This window comes from Schistocerca piceifrons, chromosome 2, assembly GCF_021461385.2.
Source record: "Schistocerca piceifrons isolate TAMUIC-IGC-003096 chromosome 2, iqSchPice1.1, whole genome shotgun sequence".
Classification (NCBI taxonomy): Eukaryota; Metazoa; Arthropoda; class Insecta; order Orthoptera; family Acrididae; genus Schistocerca; species Schistocerca piceifrons.
This window is the reverse complement of record NC_060139.1, coordinates 385410769-385437273: the sequence shown is the minus strand read 5'-3', so window position 1 is coordinate 385437273 and position 26505 is coordinate 385410769. Positions and strand designations below refer to the sequence as shown.

At 41.9% G+C, this 26505-nt stretch overlaps 1 protein-coding gene across 1 annotated transcript in view; it reads left to right on the top strand.

The window, feature by feature from the left end:
- The first annotated feature begins 375 nt into the window (after positions 1–375).
- Positions 376–26505, top strand: part of LOC124775415 (serine/threonine-protein kinase Aurora-1-like) — a 103125-nt gene continuing 76995 nt past the window's right edge. The window contains 2 exon segments of the mRNA XM_047250248.1: positions 376–490; positions 730–787. Coding sequence (XP_047106204.1) covers positions 376–490; positions 730–787 — 173 coding nt within the window.

Here is a 26505-nt window from a genome sequence, read left to right as displayed (position 1 = left end):
TTAATTGTAGTAAATCACCTGTATTGTTTAACAAGTCCTTCGTGAATAAACAAAACAATTTTCATTAACTTCTGTTCTTCTTCACTCATACAACACTCACACTGCTAATTACCACACATATAAAAAATTATAATTCTGCAAATACATTAAATATTAATCAAACATAACTTAACAACATTTTTTGGACTACGACTGCTAACACTGTCCGTCAACTGCTGACCTCTGCCGCCTACTAGTATAACTACGTGCAGCTCTGTAACTCAGGTCCATGTCAGCTGGTGACATCTGTCGATGACACATGCCTGTAACGATACCGTCCTAACAAGTGACAGGAGCGATGCGAAGGCGCTACGCCTCAGTGTTATTGGATTATATATGCTGGCTGAGCTTGAACAGCAGCTGGGGAGTGAAAAACTTGAGCAGCAAGTCAACGAGTCTGGAGTTGGCGCTGTACAATCCCCAGAGCAGGATCCATCGGCGACTCCACCATGTAAGTACATACGCTCGTCAAAAATTTTTTTCGTAGTGTTGTATTTTGTGGATATGCATACGTTTTTAAATCGATATGTTCTTGCTGTTATAGGCGATTTTGAGGTCTAAGGTAGTGTTACACCACCCCTGATGAATCTATCACAGATATTACCTAAGTACATACACTTTCCGCTCTGTTTTTTTTCTTTTTGTAGTCCTGTAATTTGTTTTTAGATCAATTGCTTGTTGTTGTTACAGGCGATATCGGTGAGCTGGGCTGGTGGCTCCATGCCGGTCCAGACAAGGAGCTGTCACAGTAGGTGGTAGAAACAGAACAGGAGCTTCAGCTCCGTGAAGTCCAGTAACCAATGCCTGAATGGGTGGTGGCAGTCACTGACGACCTCAGGGATGTGGTGTGATTGTGAAGGCAGGGTGACATCGCCACTGCTTCAAGTAATTTATGTACCCATTTTTATTTTTTGTAACACATCTTTCTTTTTTTTGCAGTAAAAGCAGGCGAGTTTAAACTACATTTATTTTTCTTCCTCTACTGTTGGCAAGCTGACAGATTCCAGGGTGTGATCCACTTCACCATCCCTGCAGTATGCTACGGCACGGGTGCCGGAGCCGGTGAAGAGAGCAACACCAAAACACTGTCCTGTGCGGCATGCCTTACCTACCAGGATCGGGCTCGTGGTCGTGGAAGCTGCAGCTGACTTAGCCACCCCCACCCCCACTGCTGCCGTCCTTCCTGTCTCTGCCGCAGCCTCCACCGCCACCACAGCACACAGCACCACTCTGGTGGCTATGGGCCTCCAGCCCTCCAGCCACTAGGACGCTATCACCGCCAGCAACTGGGTTGGAGCCTGGGTTGTCACACTGGCTGATGCGACGGCACCCCGTTGTCAGTGGTTCTGCAAGGCTGTTGTGCCATGGCGTTTATGTCCTCGTTCCACCCCAAAGACAGCCTCACCCACAGGATAGTTGCAGTTCTTGGCTGCTAGTAATAATGATCTTGTGGCTAGCGGCAGTTCCCTCTCCTGCCCTATTATAAATGGACACCAGGTTAGCAATGTGATACCACAGCTGAACTACAAGGTGATTAAAGACGTATTTGAGGATCATATCTCATTTCCTCGTTTATAAAACCCAGCAGGAGGGCACAAGACCCAATCGGTTCTCTGAAAGCTTGCATTCCTGTCTTGGGGGCTTAGCTCCTCAGAATTATTGATGATCCGCAGTACCCCGCTGTAAAGCGCAGCACTGTGCTGTGTTGTGAACTCACACATTGTCCCAAATAGGTCTCCAGTGTTGAGAAGCTGAACATTGTGTAGATTTGGAGAAAAGTGGCGTGATATCACAGAGTACCTCAATTTAAAGTGGTTTAATGATTCCACCTTGAGTGCTATAAAGGCTCAGCTAAAGCACTAAGATGAGTGCTACAGCTTGACATCCATACACGTCTGTCATCTGATAAAAGGGGAGGGGGGTCCTGCTATATCGAGCCTCCTAAGAATATAGCTGATAAGAACGCATGTATTAGTGTTAAAAATAAAATAGACAACTACTGTTTCGAATGGTCAATCCTGGTTTATGAAGGAAATTAAAAGAAAGATCCGCAGCACCCTGGTAGATACCAAGTAGATAATAATATTCCCAGGCATTATAATTTTAAGTGTTTCGCATTCCCTCTTAAGAGCCAGGACATTACTAAATTTGAGGCACAGAATACGAGGATATCGATTCATGTTTATATCCTGAAGGAAAACAAGCCAGGTAAAGATGGTAAATTTATAGACATTTCTCTGAAATTCCAGTCAGCATAAGATGCATGTAAACATGTCACTATCCTCCAATCGGTGTAATAATAATCATGATGTATGGATCAGACATATGTCTCAACTCCTCTTCTTCCAACTGAGCAAACACATGTGTAGAAAGCGTATTAGCCTTAGGTGTTTCAATGCCTTTTCCACAAGCATCTCACTAGCAAAGCATACTGTGCATTGCTCTACCAGGAAACCAGTATGTTTTGTAATGCCCATTGAGGGAAACAAAATCTTAGAGTTTAAAAACGCTCACCATCAGGAGCGACGCCTTTTTGTATTGCAAGTTGACTCTCAGTGCCTCCTCACTCCCATGACATGCTGTGAAGGCGACCCTACAGCCATATACCACCTTCAGAGAAAAACACATACCACATGCAGTAGTGTACCAAGCTGTATGTTGGTATGAGTCGAGTCTTAGCCATCACAAATCATATTTCAAGGATAATCCTGCGATTTGGCTGTTCACTGTGTTTGAAAAACTTTCTTGGGAGTTTGATATGATTTACAGCACCAATATGCCCACAACCAAGTCAAAGGAGAATGATTGTTTGTACAAGAAGAGAGTTGAGTGTCATATCTGAGGACAGCTGTTAGATTCGAAAGTGGAAACTCCTCATAGGGAAGGTTCACGATGCCGCCCATAACATGTGCAACGAGCAGTACAAATTACCACGACCCATACCTATCTTTTCCACAGTTTGAGTATGATGCTCACTTTCTTGTTGAGTAATTTGCTGATTTCGATATGGAGAAGGGTTGGGTCAAAGTACTGCCTGAGAATGTTGGATATATATTTCATTCTCCAAACGGATAACGCCAAGAATTACACTCCACTTCCTGGACGTTCTATGCAGGCACCACTCCAAAAACTTGTCGAAGCTGCCTGAGGAGGATGTGTACATTACTGAAGCTGCATATTTCGATGACACAAAGTTTCAGTTTGTGAAAAGGACGGAGACTTTCCTGTACTGCTGTCTGAATTGTATCGGAAAACTCAACGAACCAGACCAACTAGCATAATTGCATTAATCAGATCCCCACTTTACGAGAGCATGCAAAACTTTACATGGACATTGATGTGCATTTGCCTGCGTATGTTTTTGAGGAATTCCGGAGTGCGTGCATGGTCATATATACCCTCGACACTGGCTTTTATTACACAGCACCTGGGTTGTCTTGGGATGCTATGCTCAAGTAGACGAAAGTCAACATTGAACTACTGACCGATTTTACATTTTTTTTTTTTTTTTTCTCTTTGAGCTAGGGATCTGTGGGGGACTTTGCCGATATGTCCACAGGCATGCCAAGGCAAATAACCCACGGATGGACGAGAGGTTCAACGCATTCGACGATTCGAGCTACACATGCACTTGGATGTGACTAGCTTGTACAGGCATACCATGCAACAATCGCTGCCGATTGGAAAGTTTTGATGGCTGTCCAAAGACGAATACGTCGTATTAGGTGGAAATATTCATGGTGTGGCGGCTGATTCTGGTGTGGAGTATGTTGTGGGGGCAGACCATAAGTTTGTGTGATGCATATGTGAAGGAGTACATTGATTTAAGTACCAAAATGAGAGGTTCTGTGAAGAATGATATCGAAAAAGATTTTTTTAACTATGCAATTTTCGGCAAGACAGTGAAAACTTGAGAAATGCACAATGGGATGGGCATTGAGCCGTAAGATGTATCACCAGACCAAATGTTAAATGTGTCACGACCTCCAACAAGAACTTTGCTGCTGTGGCGATGGGGAAGGCTGCAGTAGAGTTCATAAAACCTGTCTATGTGGGGACGTGCATATCAGACATGTCCAAACTTCACATGTACCGATTTAATTATGAGTTTGCGAAAATTCATTTTTCTGTTCCAAAGTTACTTTATAAGAATACAGATAGCTTCATTATCGAATGAAGTGCTGTGATCCATATAAAATATGAGGTGCCACGCCAATGCGTTCAACATGTCCTTCTACATGGCCAATAACCCTTACATTATTATTCCAAGGAACAGGAAGGTTATTGGCCCTATGAAAGTCGAGGCGAATAGGTTGTGATTGTGGAGTTTGTGGGTCTTATATCCAAAATCTATGCATAACGTATATAGTGATGTGCTACCCAGAGGCAGGTAAAGGATGTGTATTGTGTGGAATCAAGGACACTGACGAATGGAGATTACTTGCAGTGCTTGTACAGCAGTGTTCATGGCGCTCCACCACAGTCACAGTATATGGTACAGCAAATTAGTATCCAATCATGAAGTCACAAGGTGTACACAGTACTGAAATCTAAAATCGGTCTATCAACTCATGACAATAAATGGGTCATTTGTGAGGACAGAATTTAAACTCACCCATACTCAAACTATTCATTTGATGAGAGTGGTGTGAATGAGAGAGAGTGTGTGTCAATAGTGTATGTACGTGGAATGGTATGACCAGTTTATCATAATGTAAATATTTTTAGTGAATATATATATGCCTACCATGTCTGCTGACATACTTGTGCATATGTAAATACATCACACCATATGGTCAGTGATAGTGTAAACAAACCAAAAATCGTGTCATATATATATACACCATGTGAGCTGATAGAATGCACACTTGTAAGCAACTCTTTAAAATGCATACACTTGTAAATAGCCCCTGTACATCACGTAAATGTAATACTTTTTAAGTTTCACTTGCCACCGTTCTCAGCTGGTGCTACTTTTGAGTGACTTGGTTCAAATGGTTCAAATGGCTCTGAGCACTATGCGACTCTACTTCTGAGGTCATAAGTCGCCTAGAACTTAGAACTAATTAAATCTAACTAACCTAAGGACATCACACACATCCATGCCCGAGGCAGGATTCGAACCTGCGACCGTAGCGGTCGCTCGGTTCCAGACTGTAGCGCCTAGAACCGCACGGCCACTCCGGCTGGGCCTTTGAGTGACTGTGGGGGGTTTCTTGAGTCATAATAGGGTGCAAATAAAAAAGTCTGCACTGAACAATACTGTTTGGAAAAGATCTAAACAGAATCTCAGGAATCAAATTGTATCTGAACAATCAAATTTTATCTCAAGAATCAAACTGTATCAGTGTTTTGTACTAAAGAATCAAAGTGTATCTCAAAAACCAAATTGTATCTATATATCTGTGAGAATTGAATAAATTAATTTCGTTACCATTCGTCTTTATTTTTGTTATTTACAGAAAACCTATCCCCCATCGCATTGTGTATATATATAACGTGTGCAAGACACATATATAACATTAGTTTTCAATGTGAGGGTGAAGTTTTAGAAGGATAATAAAGAAATACATATACTGGTTGCATAGGATTTCGCCTATCAAGCTGCATATATTGGCTTATGGGAGGAGGTGATACATGACCATGTCTGCTTGCAGTGACACACAGCTCACATGTCTAAAATTACATCACCTATGCTTGAGGAGGACCACAGATGCAGTATCTGGAAAAACCTGCACACTATGAAACTATTAAAGTGTGAAGAAGGTGAAACCAGTAAAAAAAGTACACAAAATGAAAGGCAAAAATTCATTTATTTTTCATCTAACTTTAAAGTTATTTTACATTTTCTTTGATACATCTTCTTCTTCTTGAGTCGCTGGAGAGCAGGACACCCATAGAATTCAAGGTATTGAATAGCTGCATACTTGAAGATTCGACGCGTCCATGTTATCTTCTCCTTACTTCTGACACAGATAATGGTATCCATGTAGTCAAGTCATAGCAGCGGTGCCATCATATGGCATAACAGGATCGTCGAGTGAATTCCACGGAATGAACATGTTAACCACATTGCATTCCTTCGTCTTTCAGCACACTTCATACCCCTGAAAGGCTTCAGAAGTGCAGAACTTGCTGAGAACGTCTCTATTGCAGTGGTATCATCTGTGAATGCTATGGATGAAATATCTTTAAATATGAACTGCCTGCGATCATTATCACAGAAGCGCTGATGTCTGCAATGATGTTCACACTTTGAGATGCCATTGTGAAATGGTCTGGGTATGACACAACACCAGCCCGCTGCACAATACCAGTGAATCGGCAATAGTTAATCACATGGTCATGTAGAATTAGAGCATATGCTGCAGTGCGTTCTCGGAAATTTGCTGACGATTCAAATTCAATTAATTCTTCTACTTGTCTCGATTTAATCATCTCATTCTGTTTAGTGCAGTGTATTACAATGATTGGTTCCATCTCCTTGGATTTTTGTGGGCTGAGTAGACATCCTACGTCTTCAATACCCTCACAGTAACAAGCATAGAACTTCACATACCTTTTAAATGATATATTGTATCCACTTTCATCCCACTGTAGCAGCAAATTGTCATATGGATATAATACCAAATTCAAGTAGACTCAAGCATTAGTCAACTTGCAATTATCAAATACGCTGTCTTACAAACCCACGAGCTCAGAGGTTGTAATATGCCAGAACGACCAAGAGGTATGGTTTGGGAGAGAGGGGTGACTCACGCCGAAGCATGCGGAGAAACACTGACAACTGGCAACACTTTATTGCATCAAAGGTACACAGCTGGCCTGTCACCAGTTACGATGATGGCGCCACGTGGCGTGTATGTGTGGTTCAGCACCAATACCAAAGCGCAAACCTGCTGTGTAAGTGTGGTCGCCCAGCCTTGCAGGTGTAGCACCCCTACCCATGACACGACTAAATGGCCACCACATGTACTGGCTGTACTGGCAGCCCAGGACATAGCTGACTACTCCCTGAAGTGTCACTTGTGGATCCGATGTAGAGTGCAGAAGGCAACATCCGTCACTGTAGTGAACCTTAGCAGCTCTGCACCCACTTTCCCAGTATCCCCCATTTCACTGGATACGGGTGAATTCTGCATTATTGAAACTGAGAGTTTCTCCCTGCAACAGGTACACGGATCGCTGTATGCACACTAGCTATATGGAAGAACAGTACCAGATTCTCCTGCGACACTTTGGCTATATGCTGTAACTCCGCGGAAAACTGCTTTTCTGCCCGCCACAATCCCATCCTGAATTCCCTCGGTGTAACCAATACGTTGCCCGTTCACCACATGAAGTATTGCCTGCTGTAATATCGCTACTTCACTCCTACCAAGAACGCACAATCCACGAGAAAGCAGTATCAGTAATAGCGACATGGAAAACCAACAATTCCGCAAAAAAAAAAAAAAAAAAAAAAAAAAAAAAAAAAAAAAAAACTTATGGCAATAAAAATACATACTTCCTGATATACTATACCAAAAGAAACCAACAAATTACAGTTATCCAAATTACTTAAGCGACCTTAGCCTATACGGCACATGACACATCTTATGTTGCTCACTAATTCCAGGTACCTCCTTTTTACTCTTTGCAATTTTCACCTCTTGGTTGGTTTCCGATAACTGTGGTATCCCCTCTACCATTCCTAAACTACCTTAACATAGAAAATGGAGTGGACACCTCTGGTAACCTATGCTTTAGCACTTCCTGATGTCTAATGTCGGCCCTCTGCGCGCATGACACAAAGTTCTTAACATACAGCCTCACGTCATGTCTCCTGTTCCTCCACAAAAACTGCTCTGCTACATATCTGTCCGCCACACGTCGCCCACCGTGACCGGACAACATATGGTCGTGAGCTCGCTGCAAAACTTCCTTCCGAAAACCCTCTGGAACCATCACACGTGGTCCACACCTCGTCGTTCTACATAAAAAAACTCATGCAAAACAAAACGTGGCTGTGACTTTGTCTAACACTCCTCATCCCTTGCCTATGCCCGCTGCCACTCTTCAACACACTTCCCTAGCGTACGTAATATCGCTACCCCGTGTCTTCAAGAATCTCCATCTGCGTGTGATCTCCCTCACTTATGGATTACCTCGCACTCTAATTCACTAAGCTTAAGTGCCCACCGAGCTAATCTAGCAGATGGATCTTTCAAACCAAGCAAGCACTCAATCAGGTATGGACTGTCACGACCTTAAACTTCCTACCATACAGATAACATCGAAAATACGTATTACCATATATGACCGCCAACATCTCTTTTTCATTGTTGTGTAGTTAGGCTCCGCCTTGTTTAACTGCCTTGATGCATAAGATACCGGATGTTCCTGACCATCTACCTCTGCTCCAAAACACAACCAACTGCCTCATTTGAAGCAACACATGAAGGGGTAAACTCCTTCTCGAAATACATAAAAACCAATTCTGCTTCTGAAATTAATATTTCTTTCGATGTTTCAAATGCCTCCTGATATTCCTGCGACCAATCGAATTTCGTCTTCGTCCCCTTCTTCATTAGCTCGTTCAAGGGTCAAGCTATTTTCGCGAAGTCCTTCACAAACCATATATACGAACTACTTTAACTGCATAGTTTTTTGTGGTACTAGATAATTTTGAACTGCATGAGTAAGACGAGGACCAGTCTGTACGCCATCCTCCCTAATCACGTGCCCCACATAGTTTATCTTAGTTCGCGCAAAATGGCACTTGTCCACACTTAACGTCAAACGTGTCGATTGTAGTCTACTTAAGACGTCCTTCAAACGTCTCACACGCTCCGGTAAATTCTTTGAACAGAATTATATCATGGACGTAGACCAAACAAGTTTTTGGCTTTAATCCTCTCCATACCCCGTCTAACAACCACTGAAAAGTTGCCGGTGTGTTCTTTAGTCCAAATGGCATGCATCTGTAATGAAAATGTCCTGCTTGTACGGCAAACGCTGTTTTCAGTCTGCCTTCAGGCGCCACCTCCTATTGATGGCATTTCCTTCTGAGGTCCATAGTTGTAGTGAACCAACACTGACCTAGATTATCCGACGTTTCCATGATTTTCGGAACTGGATAAGCATCTGATACGGTTCACGCGTTTAGATACCTGTAGTCACTGCAAAATCTGTATTTCCGTGTCCTGTCCGCCGATTTCTTTGGCACAAAAGCAATATTTGTGCTCCAGGAGTGATCATTCGGTTCTATGATGCCCTCCCGAAGTTGTTTTTCAATCAATTCTTCTATCAATGATTGCAGCTACTTCCTTCAAACTGGTGCACCGTCCCCTGTCAGTATGTGATGCGTCAGCGGGGTTGCCGGTAACCCTCCACTCGCACAAAATAAATCACTAAGCCTCTACAAGTTCTTCATAGCCATTCGATCACTGTTCATCAAATGACGTACTTTCCCTCGTAACACTTCCGTACCGACGGTTTGCTCGTGGCTTTGCTCTAAACTCAACCTATCAAAGTCCGCATCTTCCAAGACTTCCAGAGTGGCTATTATTGCTTTCTTTGACAGAGTCACCTCCCCTTCACGAAAGTTATCGACACTAACCGGGTCATCTGTTCCCCATTAATATCACTCACATACGCTAAACTGCGGGTAAAACAATGCGAACTATACAACTTTTTATTGCTTAAGAGTGGTTTAACCACTTATAATGTTTTCCTCGGCAAATCCGTGTCCACTGAAACCCACACTATCTTTTCCGTACCTGCTGGTTTTTTTTATTCTGCTGATCGATCTTTACTGAAAGCGTACGTAGTTTAGTTGGTCTCAACCCCATGATAGGTGAACCTTGCGCCATTGCCTCAGTTGCAACTGTTTCCTCCAGTTGAAACAAAGTCCCATTGAATTCCATTATGCACTGAAAAAGACGAACCTTAGAGTGATGGCAAAAGATCAATCTTAGCCTGATGTTTATCGAGAAAGTCTATCCCTAGAATCACTGAATAACCTTCACCTACACGTGGCAACAAGTGCTTGTGTTCGCTGAACTTAGTTTTCCCTGCCGAAAATTCCAGTACTGTCGTATCCAATGATTCCAACCTATTATTGCCAAACCCACGTAATCTATACCGTAGTGGCCCCAGTCTCCTCTTTCCCACGAGGTCCACACTGATAACGGAAACATTCGCACTCGTGTCCACCAAAAATCTGTTTTCTGCCACTCACTAAGCTGAATTCTGTCTGTGCACTAACTTGCGTCGTGTTCTGGTCTATCGGGACTGCCTTCCCACTGATGAAGCAATCCCGTTTGCATCTAACGGCTGCTTCCCTTGCGCTGCTTTCCACCATTCCTACCTCTACACTCAAATGTCCTGGTGTCCACTATGCCATAGGCAAAACTCTCTGGTTCCTTACACTGCTTCCTTATAGATCCCTCCCGATCACAACCACAATACTTTAGATGTGAACACGTGGTAGTCCACACTCTGCTTTGTCGCCATATCCTCCTCCTCTGTAAGTGCTGCGATCGTAAGAGCTAACTCTAAATCCTCTGGGTCCTCCATCCGTACCCCCCGTGATGTTTCAGCGGGTATACCAAGTAAAAAAACATCCACTGCTCTGTTTTCTGCCTCCTGTAACAGCAGCCTATTAGCTTCTGCATTCTGGGTCTGTGTATATATTTTTTATATTTAGCTTAAGGATTCTATCCAAGAATGCTTCCACGCACTCGTTGCGCTGCATCGACTACGTACTTAATTTCTCCCGAAAAAATCGCATACTGGTCTGTTTTAAACAGCGCTGGCACAACCCAGCTGCCCACTCCTGGAACATATGTGCTTTACTCAATGTCTAGTGGTAAAAAACATATGCTTTGACGTCTCCCAACAACATACGGGGTTACTTCACCCGACCACCCATGTGCTTCAGCAGCGTCCGTAACATCCTTAACAAAAACTGTCACGTCCTCCGTTGCCTTGCCCGAGAATGGATTAATCAGTGCGACCACCGCTGGGTCATATGGAACAGAAGGGACTCTCCGTTCAGACTTATTTTCCGTTGATTCTGACTGCGACTCATCGTGACTCGCTTTACGAGCCTCTAACTCACGACTAAGTTCGAAATTTCTCTGTTTCATGCAACCACACTGCTAGGTAATGCTTGCACTTGCTGAGTTAAAGCAGCAACTGGATCTGAGGTAGTAGCACATGTTTCCGCCATTTTGTTTACTCTACTTCCACCTCACCTCAGTTCAACTGATTTCTTTTTAAGTCAAAACACAAACTCCCATTTAACCCTGCAAGAAAACTATAATCACCAATTAATTCCTCCTGCAAATCATCACCCATCTATACTCAGTACAGCTTTAAGATCCGAAGCTAGAACACCCAAAAAATTGATTAGTGGAAATAATGAGGTAAAAGCCTGGGATAAAAGATATTGAGTCTCTAAAGTTAACTTTGTGTCTCAAACTTTCGTCGACGTTATCTTTACTAATAGACGCGTGTAACAGTCTTGAAAAGAGCGATATATGTGACAGCATACACTACTGCCGAAGCCGGAAAATTGTAATAAGCGTAAAACACAATATTTCAACGCCCTGTCTGAATTTGTACCGCCGAAGTTTGCGTCGCGATCGTAAAATTTCAAGTTCTGACTTAGAAGAAGCATAAAAAAGTGGACATCTACATTACCAAACGGCTAAACCGGTTCAGGGTGCACAGTCCCACTTTCAGTTTCCAAGGATAACAAAAAAATCATTTCTAGTATTTCGCATAATTGTTGATCGATTTTAAAAATTTAGAATGCTGTTATAATCTACCCAGGAGGTATAACCTTATGTTAATACAGTAAGACAAATATTACACTTAAAAACTGCGTCTGTCTTGAGGCAATGCAACTCAAGGAGAGCTAATTACGCAGACCATGTTCATTCAGTATTTGATAATGAGAACACTAAGCAACTTCCAACGAACTTTACACATACTGTCAAACATGTCCTAAACTTTTTCTAGTTACGTGCTTAATGTGGAATATTTATCACACTAACTCATTTGTAACCAGAGCTTGGAAGGTGTTTTATACACGGGAGTTAGATTCTTTGAAGAATTGGGGTTGGCGTGTTTACAGATATGGCACTAATCACGTAAGTACTCACGCTGTAATGAAGGCGGAAACGATTTGCTGAAAAGATATTGCTGCGAAAGTTTACAGAATACACAACTGAAGCTCACAATTTTCCACGAAGTACATTATGCACAGCACTCGTAAGCATCCAAAAACTCTCAAAACTATAACTTTTATCAGGTAAATACACCGTTAAGTTACCGAACAATCACAAATTTCTAAGAAACACAAATCTGTCGACGATGACATGTACAATCGCAACATTAAGAGACCATTACGGTGGCCACACACGTTACTACAAGCGTGACAAGCACGAGTGTGCAAACATTTTGCGGAAACAATACAGAACGCCCCCGTCCTGACGCGACTCGAAGGTGCTTTCACAGTTAGTGTACTCAGTACATCGAACAGAACAACGACGCAGTCGCTTTGGTTGCGTCTACACATAAGATGGAGCGGTCAAAAGAAAAGGAAACGTAACATATGGTCTAAAGAGTGATTAATGAACCGGAAAACCTTTTCCTCCATAATTTACTTGATGAATTGAAGATAACGGGTTTGGTAGTGAAACTGGAGATTTGGCAATCTTGGAAATAGCACGTTACATTAGGAATCAGAAAACATATTTAAAACATATTAACCGTGATATCGATGTTCAGTCGAGATGTCGTCGTCGACCGGTAAACAACACGCTGTTGCTGTGAAGGCGTTTTACAAATGCGACAGTTACTTGGGCTTACAGCCTGCATTTCGTGCTCATTACAATCTCGCACATCATGCCCCCAGTCCTGTCGGCACAATCTATCACATTGTGCATACAGAACTTCCAGGAAACGGGTGATACGGTGCGAAAGAGGTGTGGAAGTGCAAAACGCGTCTGCGGAGCAGAGAATGTTGATAAGTGGAAACAGCCCTCAGCTGAGGTCCCAAGCGATCTGCAAGCAAGCATGCGCTACGACTTGAAATATCGGATCTCAGTGTACGATGAATATACCGCAATGAACTGCAACACCATCCATACAGAATTCAGACAGTGCAAAAAGTGAATGCGGGGAACCCCGGCATTGTTGGAACTCATAAATTGGGTGACAATCTGATCGTGACCGATGACGTCAATTTTTATGTAGGCTTTGTTAGCAAGCAAAACTTTAGATACTGATCACGTGAACATCCCAAAGTGCTTCACGAAACGCCACTTCACAGTCAGAAAGTGGTTGTGTGGTGCAGCGTATCATCGTTTGGAATCATAGGGCCTATTGTACAGAACGTTATGTTCACATGTTAAACCAGTTCCTAGTGAGACAGCTTGCTGATCTTCCTGTAACAGCAAGCACATTCTTCCAACAAGACGGGGCCACATGCCATATCTCACTACATTAACGCGTTACAGAAGGTCTTTCCTGGTCACCTCATCTCCAAGAACGGGGACACTTCCTGGCCTCCCTGATGCCCTGACCTTACAGGGTGTGATTTCTGCTTTTGGGGTCATTTGAGGTCTGAGATCTTCAAGTGTGACTCAACACACATCATCTAGGAACTGAAAGATCAAATTCGGGAGGAAGTTAATCGAATTCCAGTGCCAGCCCTTAAAGATGTGACATGTAACTTCCGTAAAAGTCTTGAAATGCGTGTGAAGGAAAATGGCGGCCACCTACGTAATGTCATTTTCAAACGATGGGCATTTTAAATTACAGACATTGTAAATTCAAGTTGCATTTCTTTTAAATGAATAAATCTGTGAGGTTTCAAACTTTCCCGTTTCACTGTCGCATCTGTTACATTCATGGAACTGGTGTGATCGTCTAAGGATGGTATTGACAGCTGCATTAGACTGTTTGCCAATGATGCTGTAGTGTACAGGAAAGTAGTATCACACGAAAGTTGTGAACAAATCAATGAGGATTTGCAGAAAATAAATACGTGGTGTAATGACTGGCAGTTATCTCTCAATATCAGTAAGTGTAACCTACTGCGTATAACAAGGCGAAAATCTCCATTAATGTACGAGTACAAAATAAATGCCCAGTCTTTGGAAGCGGTAACTTCCGTCAAGTACCTGGGTGTAACTATTCGAAATGATCTCAAATGGAATGATCTGACTACACAAGTAACGGGCAAGGCGAACTCTAGATTGCGGTTTATTGCTAGAATCCTGAAGCGATGCAGTCCTTCAAAGGTAATGCTTACAATACGTTAGTTCGTCCAGTCTTAGAGTATTGTTCGTCTTTATGGGACCCTTACCAGTTGGGTCTCATTCAAGAGATTGAGAAGGTCCAAAGAAGAGCCATCGCGAGGGCGTTACAAATCCCATAGAACTTTTGAAGTGGGGTACACTTGCAGATAGACGACGCCCTAAACGGAAGGGGCTGCTCACTAAATTCCGAAATCCGATCTTCGCCGAGGATGTAGAGCATATATTATTGTTACCACCAACTTTCTTTCAAATCGCGCAATCATCACCATTCACAGATAAGGGAAATTAGAGCTCGTACTGAGGCGTTCAGACAGTCATTTTTCCCTCGTGCGATCTGCGAGCGGGGGAGGGGGGGGGGGATATGATTTTGGTGCGAATTGTGCCCTCCGCCACACACCGCTTAGTGGCTAGCGCAGTATATATGTAGATGCAGACGTAGAAGAGACGTCTTTGAACCTATTATACATCCGTAATTTCGTCGAAGGCTTAGCATCCGATCGATGATGTGGTCATGAGAGATCGTTACAAAGAACTCACGCAAAGGACAACACGAATGGTCATAGATTTGTTCCACCCACAGGAGATCATTACTGAGATGAAAAACCTGCAGTGACAGACGCTTGAAAATAAGACCCAACTGACCCTTCTTACAAAGCGTCAAGAATCAGTATAACGTGAGAAGTACACGCTCGAAATAGTCATGGATGCAGCAAGGAGATCGATCGTGTCCTTTTCAAGACAATCATCCCAGCATTTTTTTGAATTGATTTAGGGAGACCAATGAAATCTGTACGGTCGGACGGAGATCTGAGCTGCCATCCTCACAAAGTGAAGTTGCTTACCACTGCGTCGCCTTCCTCAGAGGGAAACATGAGAGATATAGGCGATCAAATCTTTATTGGCTATCGCTCCTTAATCGGTGTTAACTCTCTCTATTGGAAAACAAGATAAACCTATGAGAGAAGCAACAACCCACACAAAAGATTGATGGTGGCATTGAGATTTCTCGCGGTGAGAGGGAAATACGATGCACTAAAATATACAATTGTCATTTCATCAGAAGCACTGAATTATGTAATTCCTTAAACTTCTCATACTGTCTACAACTCCCTAAAAATTAAATAATACGACAGTGTGATAAAAAGGATAACGTCATCGTGTTTTAAAGATAAATATTTAAATATTTTATAAACTGCATCTCTCGTATCTGTAAGCTAAGCAAGGTCATGCTTCATCTAAGATCATAACTGTTCCGTTTTTAAAGTACGATGCATTAGCAGGCACGGCTGTTGGTTTTAACTGACCACAATGATTGCTAAATGACGACTCGACGTGTTACTTTCGTAAAAACGTACTGAGTATTTTCCCCCTCTTAATATTGCCCTTTTTAATTTTCGTGTAATTGGTTGTCTTTAAAAGTAATTTTGCGTTTTTTTTTGTTTTTTGTTTTTTTTTCTTTTCTAGATTTTCAGTTCTAATGATGATTCCCTGGAGTCGAAACGGTTAACTATCATAAATCCGCAAATGTAATCGAGACATAAGCGAATAAAAGGGTGTACCGCAGTATGGGTTTATATAATTCATCTATGAGATTTCCAGACTTATAACTCTCTCCTACTCGCTTTTTCTATCATCAGCCAAGGCGCTGGGATAGAACCTTTGAAAAAGACACGGCTAATTTTCTTCCCTATCCTTCACCATCTCGAGCACATGCCTTGCCCGTAATGGCCTCGTCATCAAGGGGACGCTAAATCCTAATATTCCTTCCTTTTCTCGTTTCTCCCTGAAAATTTGTGATGAACTTAATTTTCTAGATAACGACTAATCGCTAATCAGTAATAGAAATAACAATAACAGTGATTCCGCATGGCTCAATGGCCAGTACAAGCCTTTCAAATGGACGTCAGTTCGACAACTTGCTTCTCCCTAACGTACCGTAGTAATGTCACCAGTGAAAGAGGACCGAACCACCTGTCGTTCCTAGCAAATCTTCTTATGACTAAAAGGTGAAGCAGGCTGAAATATTCCGTAGTTTTTCCGCGATTTCGGCTTCCAGGCACGCGCTTTACCAGTTTCCTTTAACGATTAGACCGACTGAAAACTTGGTCGTTGGTCTGATCGATTACTTGCTATCTGGACAACAAAGTGTAACATGCTGCCTCACCGTAATTCTTTTCGTGACTCTCCTTCGTTTTCTTTCGGAGCAGCCATGGTCGGTTCACATAACCTCGAATAAAATACTCCAGAAGACCACGACTTATCTGTTTGAGACCGCTTCACATACTGCCGCTACCACAACAAACTTGGACTGATCTTTGCTTGCACAATCGTGTACAAATCTGACTCACGCACTCAAGCATGGATGCTTGTGCAAGCTAGCATAATAGCAAATCGTTCAGTCCCCATTCCACTTGACAAATTCAACTACTTCCGTAAATTTTATCCACGGACACTCAAGTACGCTTGATCTTCATGCTTGAGCATGCATGATTTTCAAGCTTGCAGTAACGAGTGTGGTCACCTTTACTCACATTTACGATTGTTACTTGTATTGCATCGAATGTATAGTTTTGTATTCATTTAATAAGTTAAAGTAGCATGTATTTTAGATCGGTTCTTTGGCGATCTTGCAGACTGATTGTTATCAGCAAGGCCTTCTCACTTTTGTTAGTGGGTATATCATTTCTTAAATAAAAGACTCGTTCCAATTGAAACGAGGACAGGTCGAGAGTATCCAAAACAATACACAGCCCATTTCGAGACGAGTCGATTTACGTTGAACCAATCAGTTGTAGTTATCTAAGTTAAGGACAGATATTTGATCCTGAAAGAAGACTGTACAGAAAAGACCAAGAAGCAGCCCAACTGATTTCCCCAACTATCACGCTCCAGAGTAATATGAGCAGCGACATAAATCCGTCCTGCATCTGCGCTTGCTGTGCCAATGGTATCCCAGAAAATCCATATGGGTTTAAGGTGGTTACTGAAACAGTACTTAGTTTGCCATTCATACACTCATAGAACTTTAGGGCAGTCTAGCTACTATTGACCATAATAATGGGTGCTTAAGGTCTGTAGTTTTCACAAATCAGTATTGAATTGTGAGTAACTTCCAAAACCAAAACCTAATGCAAGATTACATGACTAAGACTGAGGTTATACTCATCGTATGAAACCATTGTGATGCCATTCTTGCATCCACTAATTATGTTCTTTGTAGACATTATAACATGCTATATGTCACAGTCTTAAATAGTTGACATTATAAAAATTATCCATCATCTTCCCCACTCTGCGTCCACTGTCTACACTTAACCTTCTTTACCAATGACTCTTTCTTATGTTGTGGTGATATGCACATAATAAGGCAGCTACATGATACATTCTGAGCAGAGAGAGACAGGGAATGCTTTGCGATGTCGCCAGTGTCCTCTCTGTCCCACTGTCCCACACCTCACACTTCTTGCTATCTCGTTCATGTTTGTTTTGCTGGAACAGTGGTGCTGCTCCAGTTTGAGTAGTTTCAGATGCGTTTAAGTCGATTCCTAAGGAAAGAATTGTGGCATGCAATTCACAATTCTCATTGCGTCGTCTGATTTTCTCCTTTCTTGCAGATGGTTGTCGTGTGTGGAGCACAGGGAAGATGTTTACAGAGTAGTGTCCTCTGAAGCCATTTGTGCATATAGTGGCTAAAAACCAGTGATGCTTTGCGCTGAATCCTTGTTATTGGTCTGTTGAAGGTTTCCTTGTGTCTAATCTGAGAAGAGATCGAAGGTGACAGAGAAAATCCTCGCCCAAGATTGGTTCACGAACATCTGCAACCAACAACTGCAACGAAAATGTTTTGTTGAGGCCGAGGTCTTAGGTGCGTGTTACAGTTCTGTAAAGTTTGATAGGAGAGTCGTTTGTAGCATGCACTTGGACAACCGGTATACCCTGTTGCTGAATTGTCCCTTGGATCGGTGGTCGCTTCTGAGCCGGTGTCGATCAGAAAATATTGGTTTGCTAGGTAATTTAGCGCGTAGAGTCAGTCATTGTCACCTAGAACTTGGGCAAAACTGGATTGCCACATGTGTTTTAGGTGTAGCGACTTGAGTGAGTGTGGCAATACGCACCGCATTTTGTGTTTGGGTGATTGCACGGTATAGTGCAGTTATGCACTTCGTTACTGAGGGGAGTGTTGAACCTACGCAAATGGGGCCGCATCAGCTCCCCTGCTAGTGGAATGTTGTCAACTGGTGGGGATGTGTTTGTGGCTGACCGGAGATAAACTGCGCTCGTGGTAGCAGCTAGTTCTTGTAAGTGTCCTTAATCACTTGGTTCGTGCCACTGCCAACAGATGAAGATGGGGTCGTGCTTAAGGAGTATCCTGGTAACGACCATTGTTGTCCGATACTTTTGGGTATTGTCGACGTCGGCAAATAGCAAAAAGTCTGTAACCGGATTAACTTGCTTTCCATCAAGTTGCTCTCACGTGAGATCGTTGGCAATTGTATCTGCGTCGGTAGTTTGATAAGCCATAGCGTCCATGGCGCACTGTTGGGTTTGAGATTCGAATTGTTTAACGTAGGGAGGCATCGCCAGAACTGGATGGTATCCTGTTACCTAACCATTCATTATAAATTACACATCGCAATTGTTGGTCCAGTGTCTTGCCAAGCCGACGAAGAAACACTGCTATGGCAGTAGCATATTTGACATCAGCTGGAGGTGTATGGTAACATCACTGATGTGCTCTTTTAAGTTGCTTAATAGAGTGACGGACTTGGAAGGGGCCATTGCTCTGTAGAATCTATTCGATCATTGTGAACCATGCTGCCAGATGCTCTGGTTGAACGGATGGCAGTTTAGTGTGAAAATTCAGCTATTTAAATTCCATAGAAATTTTGTCGTAGAAGTGGTGGTACATGTGGCAATGGCGAACGAGATCCCTTGGACCGATGGATGGTAAACCGAGAATCTTCTCAGAGGCCCAGCTGGCTGGACCCTGCATTGAGCGTATTTGGCTGGACTGTGCGAAGCGTGGATGTACTGGTACAGTCGAACGATTCACTACAGTGTAATCCGGAAACAGTCTGTATAACATTCTCTTGCTGTGAAAACAGATTACACTCATTACCAAAGTCACCGAGAAGATCAAAGTCGTTGCACTTTGTTCAAGCACAAGTGGATCGTTGTTGCAGTCAATAGTACAGTATGGCAGAACATCACTTTCGTATTTCACAGGCAATGTAAAGAACATTCTACGAAACACAATGAGAGTCAGTCTCTTGCATCCGTTGTTCACACACGCAGCAATTGTAGAACAGTTCAATCACTGTTCAAAGCCAATCAGGCAAAGCACACAGATTAAATTATAGTAGCTGCTGGTGTTTTTTGTGGGTCACCATTAAGAAATTTCCTTGAGGAAATGCTTGTCGTGAAATGTAGAGAGCATGTTGATGTTGTTATAATACATTAATAAAATAACAACACGGAGAGATAACTCGAATGCACTATTCTAGACAGTTACTCATAGAAATAAACCGTCAAAGAGACTTATCAAGTGGGAGCATAACCTGCTGGCCAAAGAGTCTTATTCACTTGCATTTACATTATTGATAGTGAGGCCATCACATACACTTTTTGGTAACAAAACAATTATTAATCGTACATTACAACAACTTATATATTTTACTGCTATTAATATCAAAATGGTACCCATCTGAGGCATGTTAAAAGTGGGAGTGATGGCAGATTATATTTGTAGGGTGGAGAGGAACGACAGAGAGTAACAAACTGTGACCTCTTGTTGCAGTTGAGGAAAGAGCCATATCGACGTATGTAATCCCTGTAACCATTGACACCATCTTGGAAAAAAGGATGTAGTTCATAACACTAGAAGCTTTTTAGACTCTCTTGTATTTGATCCTGCCTTGTGGCTGCTGCATTTCTCATATTTTTACATCCTGGTAGTTCACTTTTCCAATCAAAGGAAACATAGGTTCATCATTGAACACGAAACATGAAAGTATATTTCTATGTTCCATCTCTACTCTCAGAATGAGTTCGGAAAACTCCATATGTTGTCATTTTATCACCATTATAAAGGACTTGCAACAATTAAATTCCATATTATTTGGAACACAAACGTCAGCCAACACTCGCCGGAGACACACATGAGGTGTCGCCAACTCTCAGCTGGAAGGACAAGCAGACGTCTGTGGACTCTCAGCCAGATTCACCAGGCAGATTCGTATGGCAACCAAATGCATCAGCAACTAACAACTGGCGTCAAGGTAAACTTTTAGTTTTGGTGCTAAGTTATAGTTTGCCACAAATTTCTGTTCATTCCTGCAGAAGACATAATCACATATATCGGATAAATCCTTTTGACACTCACTGTGTTATTCCATTGTGATTCGTTAGTTTTTCTTAATGACATCATCTCCCAGAACAATCATATCTGATTCAATAATGAGATGAGTCCACCCTGACAGTTGTTTGTCTTGCAGTAATACCTGTTCATTTAACTGTTTAAACCATTTTGAGCACGTATCTGTGGTGTTAAATATACCTGTATGCTTCAGATAAGTGACAATGATATTCCGCCACTCCCTCCCCTGCAGTAGCCAATAAGCAAATCACTTCTATTCTTTCCTGTTCACTGTCCTGGCGATATTTTTTGGTTTGTGGGGCGCTCAACTGTGTGGTCATCAACGCCCGTACCAAGTCCCAATTTCCACGCAGTCCTACTTTTACACAATCCAATCTAGCCACTGTCACGAATGATGATGATGATGAAATGATGAGGACAATACAAACACTTACTACCCAGGCAGAGAATATCGCCAACCCAGCTGGGAATCGAACCTGTTACCCTGTGATCCAGAAGCTTCAACGCTAGCCACTAGACCACGAGCTGCAGACTTCACTGTCCTGCGTTTTACGTTATAGGTGCCTCCAACCTTCCCTTCTAACACACAATATTAAAAATGTACCTGGCAAATTGTCATGGGAAGCTGTCCTTCCCACCATATCATTATCAATGATGACATGCCAGTTTTACCACTTACAGGAAACTCAATTTCCATCCATGGTCTTTCCTTTCTACTTGACTTCTTTTTCTGGTGAAATGGAGCAGAAGTCATGAAGAGGAGGGGGACTTTCAGAATATATTAGAACACACTTTCTTTGCAGGGAACTCAGATTTCGTTTTACTGAAATGGACAAACTGTTAATCTTAATAATATCATCAGAATTACAGTATAAAGTATTACTGAGCACTACAGTGTGCTTATTTTTTAAGCCTTTTTTCGGTATCTGAAGCTGTTACATTCTTTAAGTGTCTTAGTCTGTCAAGAATAAAATAAACCTTATTTAGCCTCCAGAGCGCAAAAAAAATGTAAATAGTGCCTCATTTCAGGGTTACATAAGATGCTGAGTAGCCATTCTTAATGTCTGTATCTACAGTGGACAGTACAGAACACGTTGTTCCATCACATCCTAGTTATAAACTATAATCAGGAAGTTATGCACCACTAAGGGCAAAGAACTGATGAACCAGTGTATGAGGGAGAGCATTATTTTGTCGCAGAACCACTTTTGTACATTAAGGTATATGTGAAAGGAAGGAAGATTACTGATGAACCAGTGTATGAGGGAGAGCATTATTTTGTCGCAGAACCACTTTTGTACATTAAGGTATATGTGAAAGGAAGGAAGATTAGAGTTTAATGTTCTGTTCCATAGAAGGTCATTACACAGGACAGCAGCTTGAATTGAGGAAGGAGTAGGGTAGGGTAGTTTGGGGAAAGAGACCAAACAGTGACGTCATCGGTCTCATCGGATTAGGGAAGGACGAGGAATGAAGTCGGCTATGCCCTTCGAAAGGAACCATCCCGGCATTTGCCTGGAGCGATTTAGGGAAATCACGGGAAACATAAATCAGAAATGCCGGATGTGGGACTGAACCATCAGCCTCCCGAATGCGAGTCCCATGTGCTAACCACTGCGCCACCTCACTCGGTTTGAGGAAGGATGAAAAAGAAAATAGGCCATGTCCTTTTCGAGGGTACCATCACACAATTTACTTCAAATGATTTCATAAAATGATAGGAAATCTAAAAGTAGATGAATGAGAGGGAATTTCAACAGCTGTCCTCCTGAATGCTAGTCCTGTGTCTTGACCACTATGTCACTTCACCCAGTGGGGCATATTTGAACAAATAGACAAACACAACACTATTGGCATTCATCAGTATACTTTATTCACACACTCATAGAACTTTAGGGCAGTTTGGATACCATTGACCATGATAACACGTGGCTAAGGTTTGTATTTTTCACAAATCAGTATTGAATTGTGGGTGACCTACAAAACCTACATCTAATGCAAGATTATATGACTAAGACTGATGTAGCAGTCATCATATGAAATCATTGTGATTCAATTTTTGCATACATTAATTATGTTCTTTATATAAGTCACAGCCTTAAATAATTAATACTACAGAAATTAATCTTCCCCAGCCTATGTCCACTCGATACACTTAATCTTCTTTACCAATGACTCTTTCTTATGCTGTGGTGGTGTGCACGTAAGAAGGCAGTTGAATGATGCATTCTGCGCAGAGAGAGCCAGAGAATGCTTTGCAATGTCACCAGTATACTCTTTGTCTCTGTCCCACATGTCAAGCTCCAGCCATTGCTTACCCAGGTAACTGGCAATGTGTCTTAGGAGACAAATCGAGGATAGTAACCCATGTCTGGAAACTTCATACAACTCCGCTACAGAGCGTCGAAATTATAGGCGCCAGCGCCTGCCGCTACTCCACCCCTTCAGCAACAAACAGACAGTAGACGGAAGTCTCTCAAAGTTGTTTGTTACCCATTGATCACGACTGATTGTTGTCATCCACGTTATGCCAATCCATCATCTGTTTGTCAGTGACTCTACAACAAATAATTACAAGGTGATTTCTTCCTTTAGCTAGAAATCAGGCTTTCCAAAATGCGTTTTTATGAGTGTTGGTGTTCTGCTCCATTCTACACACCCAATCACACATCTACAATTAGCTAATAGCTGACTTCCTGGTGTATCATAAGATACAGAGGTTTATACTCAATGCTCCTTGAATATTTGTTTTTGGTTGTATATAAATGATGGTTTACGTACAGGTTCATGTACATGTGTAGGTAGGTGAGATTTCTTAGAACATGTGTTGCTTTTTAGTTCCCTACAGAAGATTCTAAAGATATCTGTTTATTTCAAAAACTTTCCAGAATGTTCTATAGAGTTCTACTTGACCAAACTTTCAGATAAATATTAGATGTGTTATCATTTGGCAAAGCGACCATAAATATTGTTTGCCGGCCGCAGTGGCCATGCGGTTCTAGGCGCTGCAGTCCGGAACCGCGGGACTGCTATGGTTGCAGGTTCAAATCCTGCCTTGGGCATGGATGTGTGTGATGGCCTTAGGTTAGTTAGGTTTAAGTAGTTCTAAGTTCTAGGGGCTGATGACCTAAGATGTTAAGTTCCATAGTGCTCAGAGCCATTTGAACCATTTTTAAATACTGTTTATTTGACACAAATATCGATTGTTTTCAATTAATGTAACCCTCATCCTACTACCATTCCCATCTCTAAGTGCCCTAGGATAGTAATCCACAGTTCTTACATTCACAGTAATTTTGTCTGCATGGTACATACTGTTAATATGTGTAACAAACATCTGGCTTAAATTATTGTAGGCTTCAAGAGATGGGCCAAAATATGCAAACATCCATCTCTTAATTGCAATTACCCCTCAAAAATTATGCATTAGTTCTATAAGATTTTATTTTCACATATGTACAACGCAAGGAATTGAGAGCTGACGTTGGCTGACTCTTTCATTCTGAACCACACTGAGGATCCACTGGCTACCCTAAGACCACAAACGCCTACTCAGCTGATAACTTTTGGCACGTGGACAGACAGCTTTTACTGGTATTTGTGGAGTGCCACAGAAATTGTTGCTGTTTGCAAAATATTTTATCCACCTGAATTTTCACAATCATTTTTGGATAATAATGGAACATTTCATTCCATAATTTTATGTATCTGATATTACAAGTACAGTGTACATTTTAATATATATTTCAGTTCAAAGTTCTGCTTTGTTTAGCAAACGAAGAAATCAACAACTCTGCGTGAATTTGATTTATGAAAGGCAACAGCCACAAAATGGAAACAAATACAAATCTTTGAATTTGTCTCATTTTACCAAATATACAACTGAGAATGGAGAAGCGAGAGCTAATAAGTAGGAACTGTGGAGTCGGAACTTAGAAACAAGAACTGACAAGTGAGACATGAAACCCAAGAACCGTTATATGGTAACTGTTATTCTCATTTCATTATGGACAAAATAACACATATGAAGATGTAAACGAAAGAAGGGGCTATAAATCAAACAAAATTCAAGCAGAATGAGGAACATAAATAATGAATGCAACAACATTGGTGCAACCTGATGTGTTGGTCGCTGTGTTAGACAACAGGGTTAGGTTGTCGATGTTAGGATCTGGCTGAGCCATAATCCCTTGGGCATGGACCAGCAGTGGCTCAGTGGCAGATGGCCTGTCTGATGCCTGAAGGTACTAATAAAACATCATTAACCAAACAGACATTCATTGTTCCAGAACACATGATTGTCTTCAACTGCAGCTGCTAGCATCATACTCCTTGTATACTGTGCCAACTCCACAGTTCATTCTCGTACTGTTCTGGTGTTATTTAGTATGTTTCGTTTCACGTCTGATAACGCAGTTGTTTGCCACACTACAGTAGCCATGGTAGCATCCGCCATCCCTTGTACATGTTCTAGTATATCGTTTGATTCCTCAGTGTCTTTACTATCTATCCTGGACAGACAATGATACAGGCATTTGTGGTAAAACATCTATAGCTCCTTTAAATGGCTTTACACATCCCACATGAACAATAGAAGTTTTCTTTGGTAATTGCAACTTAAAGTTGGCGGATGATGTCATTTCTATAATGCAACATGGTTCTTGGTACTGTGCCAAGAATTCTTTTGTGCTACCCTTGAGTGTGTTACACTTGAGAGTATTCGACTATCTTACTTTCTGCCACACATCATGTTACATCTTTGAAAATTTCCTTGCCAAATCATCAGTTTTCACTAGCCTAAGTTTCACTGCTTTAGAGAGGGACGCAGCTTCCTGCAGTATGCTACATCATATGGTAAGAGTCCAATTCCACTACGAATTTTGGACGTGTATGTTCACACAATGAAAGAAAGATATGTTTCTCTGACGCTAGGCTGCTGTGCACATAATGACTTAGCATCTTAGAAATCATGTGATGCATAGATTCCGTTCTCCCACTCAACTGGGGTGGAAGTGAGCTTATTAATGTGTAAAAAAGTGCATAGCTGTTTCATTAATTTGGACATGAAATTATTGCTTAGGCCCATGATTATGGTACCAGGAACACCAATTTTAAGCAGTCCGTTCACCATAGCCCTTGCAACTGTACTTGTCTATTGTCTGGAGTGTTAACTATCATTTCAAAACGCGAAAAGTGGTCCATCGTGGTCAACATAGAACAATTACCTGCAGGAGTTCCATTAAATGGGTTCAAAATATCCATCCCAAGCATTCTGAACAGTTTTGTTGGGCCTCTCGAAACATATGTAATGGGATACATTGTGACTAAGATCAGCATATTGTACACAAGGTGTCCAATTTGGTTCAAATGGCTCTGAGCACTATGGGACTTAACATCTGAGGTTATCAGTCCCCTAGAACTGAGAACTACTTAAACATAACTAAACTAAGGACATCACACACTCCCATGCCCCAGTCCGGATTCGAACCTGCGACTGTAGCGGTCGCGCAGTTCCAGACTGAAGCGCCTAGAACCGCTCGGCCACACCGGCCGGCTGCAGACCACAGTCCTTCTGTGTTAAACAGATCCTTAAATTTTAAAAACAAAGCTTCCATAGCCGATTTATCTTTCCCCATTAAATGTTTCACTTTTTCGCACAGTGTAGATGTACCAACAGCTTGCTTGTGGACCAGGTCTTCACTTGACTTGTTGAGATCATCCTCTTTCAGAACATCCAAACTGACAGTCAATAAACAGTCTGGAAGATTCACATTT